The following is an 18,907-nucleotide window of genomic DNA, read 5'->3' on the forward strand; positions in this document are numbered from 1 at the left end:
AATTATTCAGCCCCTTTACTTTCAGTGCAGCAAACTCTCTCCAGAAGTTCAGTGAGGATCTCTGAATGATCCAATGTTGACCTAAATGACTAATGATGATAAATACAATCCACCTGTGTGTAATCAAGTCTCCGTATAAATGCACCTGCACTGTGATAGTCTCAGAGGTCCGTTAAAAGCGCAGAGAGCATCATGAAGAACAAGGAACACACCAGGCAGGTCCGAGATACTGTTGTGAAGAAGTTTAAAGCCGGATTTGGATACAAAAAGATTTCCCAAGCTTTAAACATCCCAAGGAGCACTGTGCAAGCGATAATATTGAAATGGAAGGAGTATCAGACCACTGCAAATCTACCAAGACCTGGCCGTCCCTCTAAACTTTCAGCTCATACAAGGAGAAGACTGATCAGAGATGCAGCCAAGAGGCCCATGATCACTCTGGATGAACTGCAGAGATCTACAGCTGAGGTGGGAGACTCTGTCCATAGGACAATAATCAGTCGTATATTGCACAAATCTGGCCTTTATGGAAGAGTGGCAAGAAGAAAGCCATTTCTTAAAGATATCCATAAAAAGTGTCGTTTAAAGTTTGCCACAAGCCACCTGGGAGACACAACAAACATGTGGTAGAAGGTGCTCTTGTCAGATGAAACCAAAATTGAACTTTTTGGCAACAATGCAAAACGTTATGTTTGGCGTAAAAGCAACACAGCTCATCACCCTGAACACGATCCCCACTGTCAAACATGGTGGTGGAAGCATCATGGTTTGGGCCTGCTTTTCTTCAGCAGGGACAGGGAAGATGGTTAAAATTGATGGGAAGATGGATGGAGCCAAATACAGGACCATTCTGGAAGAAAACCTGATGGAGTCTGCAAAAGACCTGAGACTGGGACGGAGATTTGTCTTCAAGACAATGATCCAAAACATAAAGCAAAATCTACAATGGAAGGGTTCAAAAATAAACATATCCAGGTGTTAGAATGGCCAAGTCAAAGTCCAGACCTGAATCCAATCGAGAATCTGTGGAAAGAACTGAAAACTGCTGTTCACAAATGCTCTCCATCCAACCTCACTGAGCTCGAGCTGTTTTGCAAGGAGGAATGGGAAAAACTTTCAGTCTCTCGATGTGTAAAACTGATAGAGACATACCCCAAGCGACTTACAGCTGTAATCGCAGCAAAAGGTGGCGCTACAAAGTAAGGGGGCTGAATAATTTTGCACGCCCAATTTTTCCGTTTTTTATTTGTTAAAAAAGTTTGAAATATCCAATAAATGTCGTTCCACTTCATGATTGTGTCCCACTTGTTGTTGATTCTTCACAGAAAAATATAGTTTTATATCTTTATGTTTGAAGCCTGAAATGTGGCAAAAGGTCGCAAAGTTCAAGGGGGCCGAATACTTTCGCAAGGCACTGTACATATGATATGAGTAATGTAGGGTATGTAAACATTATATAAAGTGGCATTGTTTAAAGTGGCTAGTGATACATTTATTACATCAATTTTTCATTATTAAAGTGGCTAGAGATGAGTCAGTATGTTGGCAGCAGCCACTCAATGTTAGTAATGGCTGTTTAACAATCCCATCTGGTTTGCGCTTAGTGGGACTATCATTTGTTTTTCAACAGGACAGTGGCCCAAAACACACCTCCAGGCTGTGTAAGGGTTATTTGACCAAGGAGAGTGATGGAGCAGTACATCAGATGACCTGGCCTCCACAATCACCTGACCTCAACCCAATTGAGATGGTTTGGGATGAGTTAGACCGCATCGTGAAAGAAAAGCAGCCAACAAGTGCTCAACATATGTGGGAACTTCTTCAAGACTGTTGGAAAATCATTCCTTATGAAGCTGGATGAGAGAATGCCAAGAGTGTGCAAACCTCAGTGGTGTAAAGTACTTAAGTAACGATACTTTAAAGTACTACTTAAGTCATTTTTTGGGTTATCTGTACTTTACTTTACTATTTATATTTTTGACTACTTTTACTTCTACTTCACTTACATTCCTTAAGAAAATATTGTATTTTTAACTCCACACATTTTCCTTGACACCCAAAAGTACTTGATACATTTTGAATGCTTAGCAGGACAGGGGAAATAGTCAAATTCACGTCAACCGAACATCCCTGGTCATCCCTACTGCCTCTGATCTGGCGGACTCACCAAACAGAGAACATCCCTGGTCATCCCTACTGCCTCTGATCTGGCGGACTCACCAAACAGAGAACATCCCTGGTCATCCCTACTGCCTCTGATCTGGCAGACTCACTAAACAGAGAACATCCCTGGTCATCCCTACTGCCTCTGATCTGGCAGACTCACCAAACAGAGAACATCCCTGGTCATCCCTACTGCCTCTGATCTGGCGTACTCACCAAACAGAGAACATCCCTGGTCATCCCTACTGCCTCTGATCTGGCAGACTCACCAAACAGAGAACATCCCTGGTCATCCCTACTGCCTCTGATCTGGCAGACTCACCAAACAGAGAACATCCCTGGTCATCCCTACTGCCTCTGATCTGGCGGACTCACCAAACAGAGAACATCCCTGGTCATCCCTACTGCCTCTGATCTGGCGGACTCACCAAACAGAGAACATCCCTGGTCATCCCTACTGCCTCTGATCTGGCGGACTCACCAAACAGAGAACATCCCTGGTCATCCCTACTGCCTCTGATCTGGCAGACTCACCAAACAGAGAACATCCCTGGTCATCCCTACTGCCTCTGATCTGGCAGACTCACCAAACAGAGAACATCCCTGGTCATCCCTACTGCCTCTGATCTGGCGGACTCACCAAACAGAGAACATCCCTGGTCATCCCTACTGCCTCTGATCTGGCGGACTCACCAAACAGAGAACATCCCTGGTCATCCCTACTGCCTCTGATCTGGCAGACTCACCAAACAGAGAACATCCCTGGTCATCCCTACTGCCTCTGATCTGGCAGACTCACCAAACAGAGAACATCCCTGGTCATCCCTACTGCCTCTGATCTGGCAGACTCACCAAACAGAGAACATCCCTGGTCATCCCTACTGCCTCTGATCTGGCAGACTCACCAAACAGAGAACATCCCTGGTCATCCCTACTGCCTCTGATCTGGCGTACTCACCAAACAGAGAACATCCCTGGTCATCCCTACTGCCTCTGATCTGGCAGACTCACCAAACAGAGAACATCCCTGGTCATCCCTACTGCCTCTGATCTGGCAGACTCACCAAACAGAGAACATCCCTGGTCATCCCTACTGCCTCTGATCTGGCGGACTCACCAAACAGAGAACATCCCTGGTCATCCCTACTGCCTCTGATCTGGCGGACTCACCAAACAGAGAACATCCCTGGTCATCCCTACTGCCTCTGATCTGGCAGACTCACCAAACAGAGAACATCCCTGGTCATCCCTACTGCCTCTGATCTGGCAGACTCACCAAACAGAGAACATCCCTGGTCATCCCTACTGCCTCTGATCTGGCGGACTCACCAAACAGAGAACATCCCTGGTCATCCCTACTGCCTCTGATCTGGCGGACTCACCAAACAGAGAACATCCCTGGTCATCCCTACTGCCTCTGATCTGGCAGACTCACCAAACAGAGAACATCCCTGGTCATCCCTACTGCCTCTGATCTGGCAGACTCACCAAACAGAGAACATCCCTGGTCATCCCTACTGCCTCTGATCTGGCAGACTCACCAAACAGAGAACATCCCTGGTCATCCCTACTGCCTCTGATCTGGCAGACTCACCAAACAGAGAACATCCCTGGTCATCCCTACTGCCTCTGATCTGGCGTACTCACCAAACAGAGAACATCCCTGGTCATCCCTACTGCCTCTGATCTGGCAGACTCACCAAACAGAGAACATCCCTGGTCATCCCTACTGCCTCTGATCTGGCAGACTCACCAAACAGAGAACATCCCTGGTCATCCCTACTGCCTCTGATCTGGCGGACTCACCAAACAGAGAACATCCCTGGTCATCCCTACTGCCTCTGATCTGGCGGACTCACCAAACAGAGAACATCCCTGGTCATCCCTACTGCCTCTGATCTGGCGGACTCACCAAACAGAGAACATCCCTGGTCATCCCTACTGCCTCTGATCTGGCGGACTCACCAAACAGAGAACATCCCTGGTCATCCCTACTGCCTCTGATCTGGCAGACTCACCAAACAGAGAACATCCCTGGTCATCCCTACTGCCTCTGATCTGGCGGACTCACCAAACAGAGAACATCCCTGGTCATCCCTACTGCCTCTGATCTGGCGGACTCACCAAACAGAGAACATCCCTGGTCATCCCTACTGCCTCTGATCTGGCAGACTCACTAAACAGAGAACATCCCTGGTCATCCCTACTGCCTCTGATCTGGCGGACTCACCAAACAGAGAACATCCCTGGTCATCCCTACTGCCTCTGATCTGGCGGACTCACCAAACAGAGAACATCCCTGGTCATCCCTACTGCCTCTGATCTGGCAGACTCACCAAACAGAGAACATCCCTGGTCATCCCTACTGCCTCTGATCTGGCGGACTCACCAAACAGAGAACATCCCTGGTCATCCCTACTGCCTCTGATCTGGCGGACTCACCAAACAGAGAACATCCCTGGTCATCCCTACTGCCTCTGATCTGGCAGACTCACCAAACAGAGAACATCCCTGGTCATCCCTACTGCCTCTGATCTGGCGGACTCACCAAACAGAGAACATCCCTGGTCATCCCTACTGCCTCTGATCTGGCGGACTCACCAAACAGAGAACATCCCTGGTCATCCCTACTGCCTCTGATCTGGCAGACTCACTAAACAGAGAACATCCCTGGTCATCCCTACTGCCTCTGATCTGGCGGACTCACCAAACAGAGAACATCCCTGGTCATCCCTACTGCCTCTGATCTGGCGGACTCACCAAACAGAGAACATCCCTGGTCATCCCTACTGCCTCTGATCTGGCAGACTCACCAAACAGAGAACATCCCTGGTCATCCCTACTGCCTCTGATCTGGCGGACTCACCAAACAGAGAACATCCCTGGTCATCCCTACTGCCTCTGATCTGGCGGACTCACCAAACAGAGAACATCCCTGGTCATCCCTACTGCCTCTGATCTGGCGGACTCACCAAACAGAGAACATCCCTGGTCATCCCTACTGCCTCTGATCTGGCAGACTCACCAAACAGAGAACATCCCTGGTCATCCCTACTGCCTCTGATCTGGCAGACTCACCAAACAGAGAACATCCCTGGTCATCCCTACTGCCTCTGATCTGGCGGACTCACCAAACAGAGAACATCCCTGGTCATCCCTACTGCCTCTGATCTGGCGGACTCACCAAACAGAGAACATCCCTGGTCATCCCTACTGCCTCTGATCTGGCGGACTCACCAAACAGAGAACATCCCTGGTCATCCCTACTGCCTCTGATCTGGCAGACTCACCAAACAGAGAACATCCCTGGTCATCCCTACTGCCTCTGATCTGGCGGACTCACCAAACACAAATTCTTTGTTTGTAAAGGCTGTTGGAGTGTGCCCCTGGCTTGCCGTAAATAAATAAAAAACAAGAAAATGGTGCCATCTGGTCTTATTAATATAAGGAATTTGAAATTATTTATACTTTTACTTTTGATACTTACGTATATTTAAAACCAAATACTTTTAGACTTTTACTCAAGTATGACAGTTGGATACTGTTTCCACCACTGGCAAAGCTGTCAAGGCAAATGGTGGCTACTTTGAAGAATGTAAAATATATAATATATTTGTTTAACACTTTTTGGTTACTACATGATTCCATAGTTTTGATGTCTTCACTATTATTCTACAATGTATAAAATAAATAAATAAAAATCACTCTGACATCAGCCCAAGAGAGTCCCCGACAGTCCAAATTTGGGCTATTTGTTGGATTGCATGAACATGACATGGTTACAATTTGTCACTGTTGATGTTGATGCAGGATCGTCTTTGTGAGGATATCTATATTATGTAGAATAATGTTTTGAATGTTCAGCATAACTGATATGAAAACGTGGGACAAACACCACAGATAATCATACAACACACAAGAGAACAAAAAGTCAAACAAGTAACCTGACATGAGCCACTGATTGCATTTCCAGCACTGAGGTTAGGAATCTTCATTCATTTTTTTATTTGATTGGAAAGTCGCTTTCCAGATGCCAGCATCCCTGAGAAATATATAGTGTATATAACAAGATTCCTCAGCAACCCCATCATTAAGAGGGGGGAGGGGTCTCCCAAAAGGTCAGCATGTCTAGAAAAACACTACCAGGTAGCCTACAGCAGCCTGTCTCCCAATCATGCCCCCTAGCTCACTTCCTCCTTCAGACAGCCTCACTGCCCTAGACTGAGTGTGTCATGGGCATAGCTTCCCTGCCCTAGACTGAGTGGGTCATGGGCATAGCTTCCCTGCCCTAGACTGAGTGGGTCATGGGCATAGCTTCCCTGCCATAGATTGAGTGGGTCATGGGCATAGCTTCCCTGCCATAGATTGAGTGGGTCATGGGCATAGCTTTGAAGCCTTGAAGGTAGAATGTCATTGGGGAAATTATGGTTGAGGTGCAATCCCTAAACTAGAAGGTGGCTTTGGGGGAGAGTACATGGGGAAACAGTGCCTCCCGTGGATGATTGAGCTCACTGCAGGGCATGGACAGAGCACAGAGAGCTGGCAGCTGTCCACCGTAGCTTAGAGACTGGAGTGAGAGCAGTATGTCGTATCTCTGCTCTCTAAAATGATTCACAGATCGCAGGAGGGTAGAGCATTGTAATGAACAGGCTTATTCGGCATCATTAGGTATATAGCTAAGAAATACATAAGCAACTAAAGATGTATAAAATAAATTGGGTTTGCAGATATGGAAACAAACTAGTGAACACAAACTAATGAAGTTATATAACTTGTTAAAATCTTTGTTAACTAATTCCCTTTCTCCAATTAAAATCCCCATCATAAATATCATAAATCTTCTCATGCTATAATTCCATCAGGTCTTGGAACAGAGAGTACAGCTATCACTTTCACCAGTATTATTATATTCAGGCATTGTGGAAGTCAGCTGTAGGTGAGCTGCAGTAGCAACCTTTGCCCAGTAGGTGGCACTGTCTTCATTCAAGGATTGTGCATTACAGTACACACACCCTGAATGTTACTACTTGTAAAAGTGATTGAGTTGGAGCCAGTGATGTACGCTGTTAGCTTATGTTGGCTGTGTGGAGTTCCAAGATGGAGCTCCAGACCCAGGGATGGTTAGCTCCAGGGCAAGCCAGGCTCCTTCCCCTCTGTCCTGCTGGCCCATGACCCGTCGCCTGCCTGGCCCCATCTAGACGGTCCACTCAAAGCAGCCTCTCCGATGTGTCTGCATGTCCCTCACTCTACGGATGGACTGGATCTGGGGATGGTGGGCGCCCCACTCGTTCCAGTGCTTGAAGACACCGCACTCGAACACGTACTGGTAGCCACGGTAACCGGGGTACTGGTAGCCAACCCAACTGTCATCCAGAGAAACAGACGGAGATAATGAGAGAGAGAAATGGAAGTTAACATCTAAAATCAAATGGATGTGTAGATGGATGGATTGATTGATTGATAAGTTAATATGCCAACTCACGTTCCTCCAGTGACCTGGATGCTGGCCACACGGTCCTGGAAGCCGTAGGACCACAGACTGGGGATATCCTCATCACACACCTCCATCTTACGGCCCTCAAAGTTATTACACTCAAACAGGCAGATCTTGTGGTCCTGGGTGTCCTGTAGGCATAGAGGGACAGAGGGAGGGATATCAGCAATAGAGTTTACCACCTATTCACCCACATCCCTCAGACGAGGAGGGGAAGCCACTTAGACTAGAGTATCCATGTAGTGGATGGATGGATGGACAGACTAACCATGCGAACGGGCCTGACGGACATGAAGCGGTCACACCTGTAGCTGTTGCTCCAGGTATCCCAGCGGGGGTACTCTCCCTTCTCCAGCATGAACATTTCTCCGCTCAGGTTCTGCTGCTCATAGCCCACCCAGCTGTATGGGGACATTATATAAGTGTTACAGCACAACTATAACACACTTATAATCAATTAACACAACTCTTTTCACCATGATCAGAAGCCTTGAGGCTAGGTACAGCTAAGTGATTAGAAGGTTCCTATGTGACACCATGTTAGATGTCACATGTTCATCGCAAAAGTCATGCATCATTGGAATTTGCATGTTGTAAATGAACTATGTATCTGGTGTCTCATTGGGCTAAGATAACGTTAGTATTAGTAGGTTTTATTGGTTTCTCTTAGTCATAGACTGAATTGTAAACCAATTTACAATCATAACATCAATCACATAATTATAAAATAGTTTAGGATTGTACTATCAAAACACTTAATATAATAACATGTAAAAAATATGTAATATATACAAAACAACAATACTACGACAACAAGGTTTGGGGTGGCAGCTTTAGAAAAGGCATCTTCAGAGTTCAGAGGCATTTCTAAGGCCCCTGGGCTATATGGTGTGTGCATTGATCAGTTTAGTGAAGTATGGAATGGGAGAGTTCTGATAGCGGCCTGTGTGTGTTATGGGAGTGTTCAGTTTGTGGTTGTTGCGCGTTGCCTGTCCAGTAATCTGAGGTCTGGTAGGGGGGAGCCAGTCTGCAAACTGGGAGTTCTGTGGGGATTTAGCAAATGTCAGGCAGATCTGCTCCCGTCTGCTGTCGAAGGACATGATTCCAAGGGTTTTGAGGGCTTCCCAGTAGCTGGTGTACGACCCGCTCAGAATTATTCTGCAAGCATTCTTCTGGACACTCTCCAGCTGACAACTTCATTCTAATGGCTCGAATAATATGAATCCCTATGAATGTTTTTTTTTTATCTTCTATGTAAACAGATGAAGTTAGATATGACGTACGGTCCACACTCCACCCTGATGGAGCCGATCCTCTCAAAGCCCTTCTCACACAGGTTACGGCACTCAGTGATGCACTCCATCATACGACCCTGGAAGTTCTCAAACTCAAACAGGTACATCTGTAAAGATAGCGAATACCACATTATGGTAATTTACCGTAATAAGCTATAATATAATACTGTTAATGATTTGATATGGAGATCTTTGATCAAGATGGCCGTCTTGGGCATTGAAAACAACTGGAAATGCTGTATCTTCGCTAAAGATGATTAGTTATGATAAGTAGTTTGTTAAAAAAGTGTGTTGACCTACTTTGTGGGCACGCAGCCCCATGGCTGGGTGGCTCCCAATGCTGCCCTGGGCTCCGGAGTGGGACATGGTTGAATCTGTGGCCAAACAGGAAGAGAGTGAGAGGGAAAGAGAGAAATAAAGAGGGAGAGAGGTTAAAGCCTAGCCTCTTGGAAAAAGAGCTTCCTTTGACCTTCATATTGTGACACTCATTTTAGTCATTTAGCAGACATTCTTATCCAGGGAAACTAGGGTTAAGTGCTTTGCTCAAGGGAACATCAACAGATTTTTTCACCTCGTTGGCTCAGAGATTCAAACTAGCGACCTTTTAGTTAATGGCCCAACACCCTTAAGCACTAAGCTACTTGCAGCCCATGCCCCAGCTGTGTATCTATTTAACAGGCCCCTAGCCCCCCAAGAGTCATATCTGTTCAGCTAAATAGAGCAAAGAAATGTTTCCCACCGGTTTCAGATACAAAAGAGAAAAAAAGACCAACGGTAGTTCACGTTCAACTCAATGACTATAAACAGATTTCAATATTCGTCTTTTGGCAAAATTCCATATCAAAACCCACTTATTCACCCAAACTATTAATGAGAACATAATCTACTTGTATCTAGTCACTCAAGGTCTTAATCTAGACTGGTTTTTAGGCTTTTTCCTCTCTCATTAACTCTACCATTAACTCTACCTCTACCACACCTTTTGATGTTGAAGCCTGTTCTAAGAGACTTGCCTGTGCAATTTACCCCCACTAAATATTCCATAAAGAGCAATTCCTCTGTGAAAAAACCCCAAAGATCTTTTTTAAACATGCTCAAACATATTTTTCTTACAATTACTACATTTAGTGACACTGAGCACACTTTCATCTGCCAGATGCAGGTAGGCCTGTCATGTAGTATTACTGAGCTGAGAGAAGATCACAGTTAAACATGGGCTCATCTCTCTCACCGCCATTTCCCATTAAATGAACCACAGAACAGACAGAACGTCAAAGTAATGCATAACATCACTCTCTTGATATAAGACAAAAGAACATCCCAGAGTTAATTGAAAATTGAAGTCAAAAGCTTCAATTTGACAGTCCTTGATTTAGGTTATGGGACGAAGAGACCACACCTTTGCCCCCCATCTCTCTCGCTCACAACCCCCTTCCCTGAGTGTGAATCTCACCAAGCGGCTGGTTGTCAGGTACAAGGGAGGAACGGACGTCCAGAAAGATAAGCCTAAGAGTTGGAATCAAGCCCCCAGAGTAGGGATATATATACATTTACATCCCCATGCCGCCTATCGGGCAGGGATCCCACCTGGTCATTGGATGAGCATGGTTTTCTTTGGGGGGGGGTGGGGGGGGGGGGGTGTCAGGGGTCATATATGCTGATCTCCACTAAACCATGCTGAGTCGGCTGCTCCCTTTGTTGTCCTGCGCTGTGTGGTGGATCTCTCGCTGTCTCGCTCTCTCTAGCAGCGCAAGCAATGTGCTGACCTATTGTGTGTAGTGTGAATAGGCGCGCCGGCTACTGTCCAGTTGGAACTGGCACGCAGGGAGGCAGGTATGCACACACACAGTTTGGTGTTTGCTAGGTTTTGTTTTGTTGCTATAGCATGGGACACCTCAATGGACAGTAGTGTCTGTCAGACTGCCAACATCTAGTATAGTGAGAGGAACACAGCAAAAGGACTTGGCACCCATGTCATTTTACAATACAAGAATGGTTTACAGTGAAACAGTCAGAACATGACATAGCTAGATATTCTCTGCCTGGCCTAAGTGGAAATCATCAGGTACAGTTGGGTGAAGAAAGCAGGTTTGTAAAGCATGTTGTTTGGTACAGGTGTCACATTATATAGTACATCATATCAAATATAAGGGGGGGGGGGATCAAGTGGATTGGGATAGAAATAGAGCTTATTGATAATGGTGCTTAATATACTCTACAAGTCTAAGCTGTTGGGGGGGGGGGTTCTACTAAACTAACATATGGAATGTTTTAAGATGATCAAATCATGGCTCATTTAGCTATTTGATTTTGAAATGTAGGACACTTAGGTAGAAAAAAAGATTTACTTCTATAGCCCATAGAAATGCATTAAATAACACCTTCATAAATGGCAACAAAGACAGTCCAAAAAATAACAAGGATTTGAAGTGTCTGTCCTATATCTAGGAGATATAAGAAAACGCAGGAAAAAATAAAATAATAATAATATATATTTAACCATCTCTATAATTCCATTCATTTGTATGGGTTACATTCCGATGATTCCCGTGACACTTATGGAGTCATATTAGTTTGTAGCCTAAACGGTTCAGATGCTACGAACATTTTCGTGAGAAGAGCGATTTTCGGGATGTCACATGGTCTGACAAACACCGATGTAACTCGGCCGCCTTCCACCGCAGATGCGGAGAGTTGAGTTGAAGCCCATGCGGCTCAACTCTACCATTGAACTCGTGATTGTGCCTCTATGTCATCAAAAGGGAGGGGTTCGGTATGAAATACACTCCCTTCCAGATGTGTTGGGTGGTACCACCTCAAGGCTTACTATAAAAGCAGGTGAGAGCGTGCCTTATGTGGCAATGGTCTTGGTATGCAACCTGGTCTCAAAGCATTTCGTATGATTTTGTACGTAAACCCTAGACACTCCATTTAGTATATGTTAATGTTTCGTATGGTATCTATTCATTTGTGGATGTCCATTACCCATTTCAAATCAAAATCAAATTTTATTGGTCACATACAGTACACATGGTTAGCAGATGTTATTGCAAGAGTAGCGAAATGCTTGTGCTTCTAGTTCCAACAGTGCAGCAATATCTAACAATTCCACAACAAATACCTAATACACACAAATCTAAATAATTTATGGAATAAGAATATATATATGGATTTCAGAGCGCCATAGGCTAAGTTGCAGTAGATAATATAGAATACAGTATATATACATTATTAAAGCGACTAGTGTTTCATTTACTAAAGTGGCCATCTGTATGTAGGCAGCAGCCTCTCTGTGCTAGTGATGGCTGTTTAACAGTCTGATGGCCTTGAGATAGAAGCTGTTTTTCAGTCTCTCGGTCCCAGCTTTAATGCACCTGTACTGACCTCGCCTTCTGGATAGTAGTGGGGTGAACAGGCAGTGGCTCGGGTGATTGTTGTCCTTGATGATCTTTTTGGCCTTCCTGTGACATCAGGTGCTGTAGGTGTCCTGGAGGGAAGGTAGTTTGCCCCTGGTGATGCGTTGTGCAGACTGCACCACCCTATGGAGAGTCCTGATATGTTACGAATTGCAATTCATATTATATTTTACGAATATGTTACAAATTTTCAAATCGTATGATATGTTACAAATTCTAGCTAGGTAGCTAGGTGGCTGACATTAGCTGGCTGCTAACATTAGCTAGGCTAGGGGTTAGGGTTAAAGTTAGGGTTAAGTTTATGAGTTAGGTTAAAGGGTTAGGGTTAGGAGAAGGGTTAAGGTTAGGGGAAGGGTTAGCTAACCATCTAAGCAGTTGCAAAGTAGCAAGCAGCTGAAAAGTTGCTAATTAGATAAAATTGCCCCCTGACAAACCACCCTACTTCCATTTGACCTTAAGTAACCATTGGTCTTATGTAACCATACCAAACGTACCATATCATACTAATGTTACATCTAGTCTATGAGACCAGGCTGTGTTAAGTGGAGTGTGTCAATATGTGCATGATGCTTCCTTGACTAGACCACTGACATTAAACAAAATTCAAAAGGCAGTAAGTTACATTTCCTTCGGGAATTCAAAATTACACCGCAAGTTGCAATAGATGTCAGGAACTCTGCACCTTACCACTGTGAGCTAACTGTCTGGAGGAGTGTTTGCTCTAGATGCATAATCTTATTATCAGAGCGTGCCAATGGACTTCTGGTAAGTATGCTTTAGTGAGAAAGTGTTGGGATCAGGTACAAAATTCCCCCCAGCCACAATGTATCACCTGAATGTATTTTGTTTTAAATTTGAAGGGGTTGAGCAAAGGATGAAATTTGGGTTGAGAGTTACCCTTTCAGGAAAATGTTCTTGTTTAGTATTTCTCCAGTAGGTTTCCTCAAGGAGAAAGTCTGCACTTCTATGTCAAAGATAATAAAACAAAAATACTACAGTAGTGTCTACAAGAACACTACAGTAAATACTACAGTCAGCAAAAGCACTACGGTACATATTATGGTATACTACAATCCGTAAAAACACTACATTAAGTAGTATATACTACAGTTTTTTTGCTACAGTATTTATACTATAGTTAACTGTAAAATACTTGCCTAGTTAAAAGGTTACTTTAAAAAAAAATCACTATACTACACTATTCACTGTACTGTTTTGTTCCACAGAAAAACTACAGTGAATGGAGCCAGCAGCATAACACCCTGCATCCCACTTCTGACTTAAATCTCAAATCTCAGGGTTGGTCCTGGATGGGAGACCAGATGCTGCTGGAAGTGGTGTTTGTAGGGCCAGTAGGAGACACTTTCTTCTGGTCTAAAAATAAATCATTTCCCCAAGGCAGTTATTGGGGACATTGCTCTGTGTAGGGTGCTGTCTTTCAGATGTAACGTGAAATGGGTGTCCTGGCTCTCTGTGGTCACTAAAGATCCCATGGCACTTATTGTATGAGTTGGGGTGTTAACCCTGGTGTCCTGGAAAAATTCCCAATCTGACCATCATGGCCACCTAATCATCCTCAGCTTCTAATTGGCTCATTGATCTCCTCAATTGTCATCTAAGAAACACATTTTTAAATGGTTTGAATTTTGGTACATCCTCTTTCTGACGTGTGTCTCTATCTTTTTCCTCAACAGCATATACATTAACTACTGCAATCGTGTCATGGGTTAGGGGTAGGGCTATGACCAGGACTGGGTGTAGTCTATGTCTGTATAATCACGGAGTCCGGGCGCTTGTGTTAATCGGCACTGGGCACGGTGCCCTGCATCCAGACCAGTACACCAGCACACCATGGCAGGCGGGGGAGAGCCTAAAGCCCTGTGGCTCAGTATGGAACAATGGAGGCCACAGCAATGTGCTGACTCCTACCCCGTCCCACAGGCCTGGGCTCCATTTACCACCACTGTGTATAAATAGGTCCGTTTACTCAGGGGTCAGGACATCGTTTTGTGGAGCCCCCCGTGAGCGCTACACAGCAATTTTTTGGGGTAGGTCAGGTAAGCCCTCCATCTTTAGACCGTTCAGCCTATGGCCTTTTGCCAGCATTGTTGTCCATTTACATTGTCCATTGTCCTGTTTTTTTCCTTTGTTGTTTTCTGCTGAGCCTTGGGAATGTATAGAAAGGGTCATATGTACACACACATTCTCTAAATGGACACGCCAATCGTCATCATAGTCAACATCATACATGACGCCATCAACAGCACAGTTTACTTTACACAATCAGGGTGTGACAATGGCATGACTTACAGGCACATGACACAATGGTTCACAATGTAGAATTTATAACAACTAATAAAGAAAAACATAATTATCACATATTATTCAGAAATGTGGATGGATGCTTTGCATTGTACTATTTTATTTGTGGTATTACATACCAACGTTAGATACCAGACCTATGTATTAGAGAGGATTTTTTTTCAGTATTATACTATAGTATTTGCACTTCTCTGTTGGTATCTGTTTTCTGCTTTGTATCGTTGCTCTGGCTTTAGCTAGATGTTTTTGTGGCGTGCCTCTCTTTAGCTAGCTGTTTTTGTGGCGTGCCTCTCTTTAGCTAGATGTTTTTGTGGCATGCCTCTCTTTAGCTAGATGTTTTTGTGGCGTGCCTCTCTTTAGCTAGATGTTTTTGTGGCATGCCTCTCTTTAGCTAGATGTTTTTGTGGCATGCCTCTCTTTAGCTAGCTGTTTTTGTGGCGTGCCTCTCTTTAGCTAGATGTTTTTGTGGCATGCCTCTCTTTAGCTAGCTGTTTTTGTGGCGTGCCTCTCTTTAGCTAGATGTTTTTGTGGCATGCCTCTCTTTAGCTAGATGTTTTTGTGGCATGCCTCTAGCTAGCTGTTTTTGTGGCATGCCTCTCTTTAGCTAGATGTTTTTGTGGCATGCCTCTAGCTAGCTGTTTTTGTGGCATGCCTCTCTTTAGCTAGATGTTTTTGTGGTGTGCATCTCTTTAGCTAGCTGTTTTTGTGGTGTGCATCTCTTTAGCTAGATGTTTTTGTGGCGTGCCTCTCTTTAGCTAGCTGTTTTTGTGGTGTGCATCTCTTTAGCTAGATGTTTTTGTGGCGTGCCTCTCTTTGCTAGCTGTTTTTGTGGTGTGCATCTCCTCCCTCAGCCCTATGTGCATTGTATTATCATCAGCAACAGCACAGGGCAGTGCTTTGTTTGGGCTTGTCATGAGTCTCTTGCATAGACTCTCTAGTTCCAGCCACATTAGCATAACCATAATATTTATATATTTGGGCATTAGCTGCTGGGCACAGACTGACGCAAGAGCAAGAGCTGAGTGGAGATGAGGTCCATTGGGGTTTAGTCAGGTCTACCCTGGTCTTCCTGTAAGGCCAAACAGAAATGTGACTGCATGACTGTCTGTGACTGTGTGCTTTCTGCACTGCAGGTAAATTATTACTGAGATATCAAACATGGCGCTGACTACTCCTAACCCAGTGGGACCATGGAAGGTGAGTCAGTGTTAGGTACACCACGTTTCCACAACACTTTTCCATTTTTCCTGAAAACAGACGCAAGAGGAGAAAGGAAAGCTTTGCACACGGAAGTGCATTCTCTAGCAGAGATACTAGTTGTGTTAAAAACAGTCAAAAATACAAATAAAAAAACATTTAAAACAGCAATAGCAGATTACAAATATGCACCATATCCTCTGTCCTAGATCACTGTCTACGACCAGGAGAACTTCCAGGGAAAGCGTATGGAGTTCACTGCTTCCTGCCAGAACATCATGGAGTGTGGTGTAGACAACATCCGCTCGCTGAAGGTCGAGTGTGGAGCGTAAGTCAGCCAGCCCCCCAAAACACATACTGTATACTGCATACTGTAGGATATTTATCCCCCCGACAGGTTACACATTGTCCTTCAAGCCAGGGGACCATTGCACAGGCAACCATTTCTAAGGGATACTGATAGACACATACTGTATCATGGACACATGACAAAGTCTTTGCCCCACCTTAGCAACTATCTACATGTACTGTATATCTCTATCCCTCTGTCTCTCCATGTCTCGCTATTCATTTCTATGTCTCTCTATCACTTTGTCTCTGTCTGACTTTCCATGTTTCCCTCGCTCTCTCTCTCTCTCTCTGTGTATGTGTAGCTGGGTAGGGTACGAGCACTCCAGCTTCTCCGGGCAGCAGTTTGTGTTGGAGCGTGGAGAGTACCCTCGCTGGGAGTCCTGGAGTGGCAGCAACGCCTACCACATCGAAAGGTTGATGTCCTTCCGCCCAGTCTGCTCTGCTGTGAGTGTACTATCCAAGCCTACTTCCTGTTCCTGCCAGACCAGGCCAGACAGACACTCTCCTCTGTGGACTATGTTCCAATATCCATTGTAGAATTCCACTTAGAATGCCCAATACATTCACATTGTATGTTAGTACCGATATTGGAACAGAAGCCTGGGTTCTGGCCTCAGTCCATGTCTCTGGCTCTTGTGACTGACACTGACAGAGTCTAGCTCTACTCAGTATTACTGACACTGACATTATTACATTTAACAGATACAAGTAGCTGTTCTTGATAGCCTCTACCAGCATTATTGAAAGTACTAAATGACAAAGTGAATAAAACACAGTATTATAAAGATTTCATACTTTCATTCATAATTCTACCCAGTATATCTTTCGTAAATAGATTGGAGTGAAACAGGTTGAATGTAACCTGACATTGCCTAATCCTCTTTCTGAACTGCACAGAACCATAAGGAGTCCAAGATTGTGGTGTTCGAAAGGGAGAACTTCATTGGCAAGCAGTGGGAGATGAACGATGACTACCCCTCCCTGCAGGCCATGGGCTGGGGCAACAACGAGATCGGATCCATGCAGGTCCAGAGTGGAGCGTAAGTAGTAGGAGTAGAAATTCTGGCTTCCTTTTTCACACTACAGAAGACTATGCTCATAACAAATCAGAAATAGAGGAATCAGGCCTCTCGAGTGGTACAGTGCTAGAGGCATTACTACAGACCCGGGTTCATTCCTGGGCTGTCCCATAGGACGGCTCACAATTGGCCCAGCTACGTCAGGGTTAGGGGTGGGTTTGGCCGGAGGGGCTTTACTTGGCTCATCGCGCTCTAGCATCTTCTTGTGGTGCACCTTTTATTATTAGTATTTTTTTAAGTGGAACTTGATCTGCGGACCTACAAAAGTGTCCGCCTGCTGGCTGACCCCAGTCGCCAGTTGAACGGTGTTTCCTCCAACACATTGGTGCGGCTGGCTTCCGGGTTAAGCGGGCGGGTGTTCAGGAGCGGGGTTAGGTGGGTCATGTTTTGGAGGACGCATGACTCCACCTTCGCCTCTCCCGAGCCTGATCGAATTTGGGGAGAAAAATACAAAACTTGGACAAACTGCTAAAAAGGTGCAGTAAGATTAAAATCCATTGTAATAACTATATAATTCAAATCCTTTGTAATAACTATAGAAACTGTGAGAGGATAATCCGTTCTGTAATAGATCATAATATAACTAAGCAAAATACTATTTCAGAACTGAAATGATTAATTATCTAAACGAGTGTCCTGTGACCTTACTGACCTCTCTTTGCCAAATGTGTTAAAGAGACACTATTGTGAAAAATGAGCTATTATATGGTATATTATAATGCGCTATTATATGGTGTCCCTGGATATTATACAGAGGATTAACATGTACTGTAGAGGCCAACTATTTCTGATCTGCAAGGGCCTATACTGCAAGGGCCTAGACCAATCTGAAAAATGTTTGCTGACATGGGCTAATTGAGTGACTGTCATAAGACAAACTGCTTATGAACAACCAAATTTTGAAATTGCACCTTGAGTATTATAATTTTCTTTTGTGGAACTTGATCTGCGGACCTACAAAAGTGGCCGCCAAGTTGCCCATCCCTGTTCTACAGGGTACGGGCTGGGGCTTGTTTCCTGGTATTTTCTTACTTCCTCTCCATCTCCCCCTTTAGCTGGGTGTGCTATCAGTTCCCCGGTTACCGTGGCTACCAGTACATCATGGAGTGCGACCGTCATGGCGGAGAGTACAAGCACTACAGGGAGTGGGGCTCCCACGCTCAGACCTTCCAGGTCCAGTCTCTGCGTCGCATCCAGCAGTAAGAGCGTCCACAGCCTCCTCCCTCTTTCACCCCTCCTCTTCCTCCTTTCCCCTCATCCCTCATTCGCCCTATCATTTCAAGCTTGACCAGTAGTCCTGTTAGACCTCCAAGACCGACAGCTCCTGAAGCTTCTGGTGCTCCACAGCGACAAACATGTTTACAGCACTTTTGTTGAAGAAGAAAAACGAGAGAATGAAAGAGTAAGATAGAAAAGTGACAGCTGCATCCCACATCAAGCGGAGTGAAGGGTCTCGGGTGATGTGGTGGTACAACCCAGGCTTTGATGCTGTTCTTCAGTGTTGTCACGGGGAATTGACAGCCACAGTGATCAATAAAGAGAAAATGAGAAAAAAATAAACAGCGATACAAGAGTCTGCTATTAACCTGC

General features: G+C 44.9%; 2 protein-coding genes across 4 annotated transcripts; one reads left to right on the forward strand and one right to left on the reverse strand.

Moving 5' to 3' along the window:
• Positions 1-6,124: 6,124 nt before the first annotated feature.
• Positions 6,125-10,531, reverse strand: LOC109904833 (beta-crystallin B1-like). Of its 2 annotated transcripts, none has more exons than XM_031790773.1 (6): positions 10,406-10,531; positions 9,253-9,326; positions 8,941-9,059; positions 7,926-8,058; positions 7,646-7,788; positions 6,125-7,526 (listed from the first exon to the last, which is right to left on the reverse strand). In XM_031790773.1, exons 1-6 carry the CDS (start codon positions 10,500-10,502, stop codon positions 7,358-7,360), a joined length of 735 nt encoding a protein of 244 aa, XP_031646633.1. In that variant the 5' UTR covers positions 10,503-10,531; the 3' UTR covers positions 6,125-7,357. The 2 variants fall into 2 exon arrangements, with proteins under 2 accessions (XP_031646633.1, XP_020357551.2); XM_020501962.2 differs by having other exon boundaries at positions 6,140-7,526; positions 10,352-10,470.
• Positions 10,532-14,235: 3,704 nt separating this feature from the next.
• On the forward strand, positions 14,236-18,907 carry LOC109905655 (beta-crystallin A1-2). Of its 2 annotated transcripts, none has more exons than XM_031790774.1 (6): positions 14,236-14,425; positions 15,824-15,887; positions 16,097-16,215; positions 16,541-16,682; positions 17,136-17,278; positions 18,373-18,907. In XM_031790774.1, exons 2-6 carry the CDS (start codon positions 15,849-15,851, stop codon positions 18,518-18,520), a joined length of 591 nt encoding a protein of 196 aa, XP_031646634.1. In that variant the 5' UTR covers positions 14,236-14,425; positions 15,824-15,848; the 3' UTR covers positions 18,521-18,907. The 2 variants fall into 2 exon arrangements, with proteins under 2 accessions (XP_031646634.1, XP_031646635.1); XM_031790775.1 differs by having other exon boundaries at positions 14,352-14,416.

The sequence above is a fragment of the Oncorhynchus kisutch genome, linkage group LG15 (assembly GCF_002021735.2).
Source record: "Oncorhynchus kisutch isolate 150728-3 linkage group LG15, Okis_V2, whole genome shotgun sequence".
NCBI lineage: Eukaryota > Metazoa > Chordata > Actinopteri > Salmoniformes > Salmonidae > Oncorhynchus > Oncorhynchus kisutch.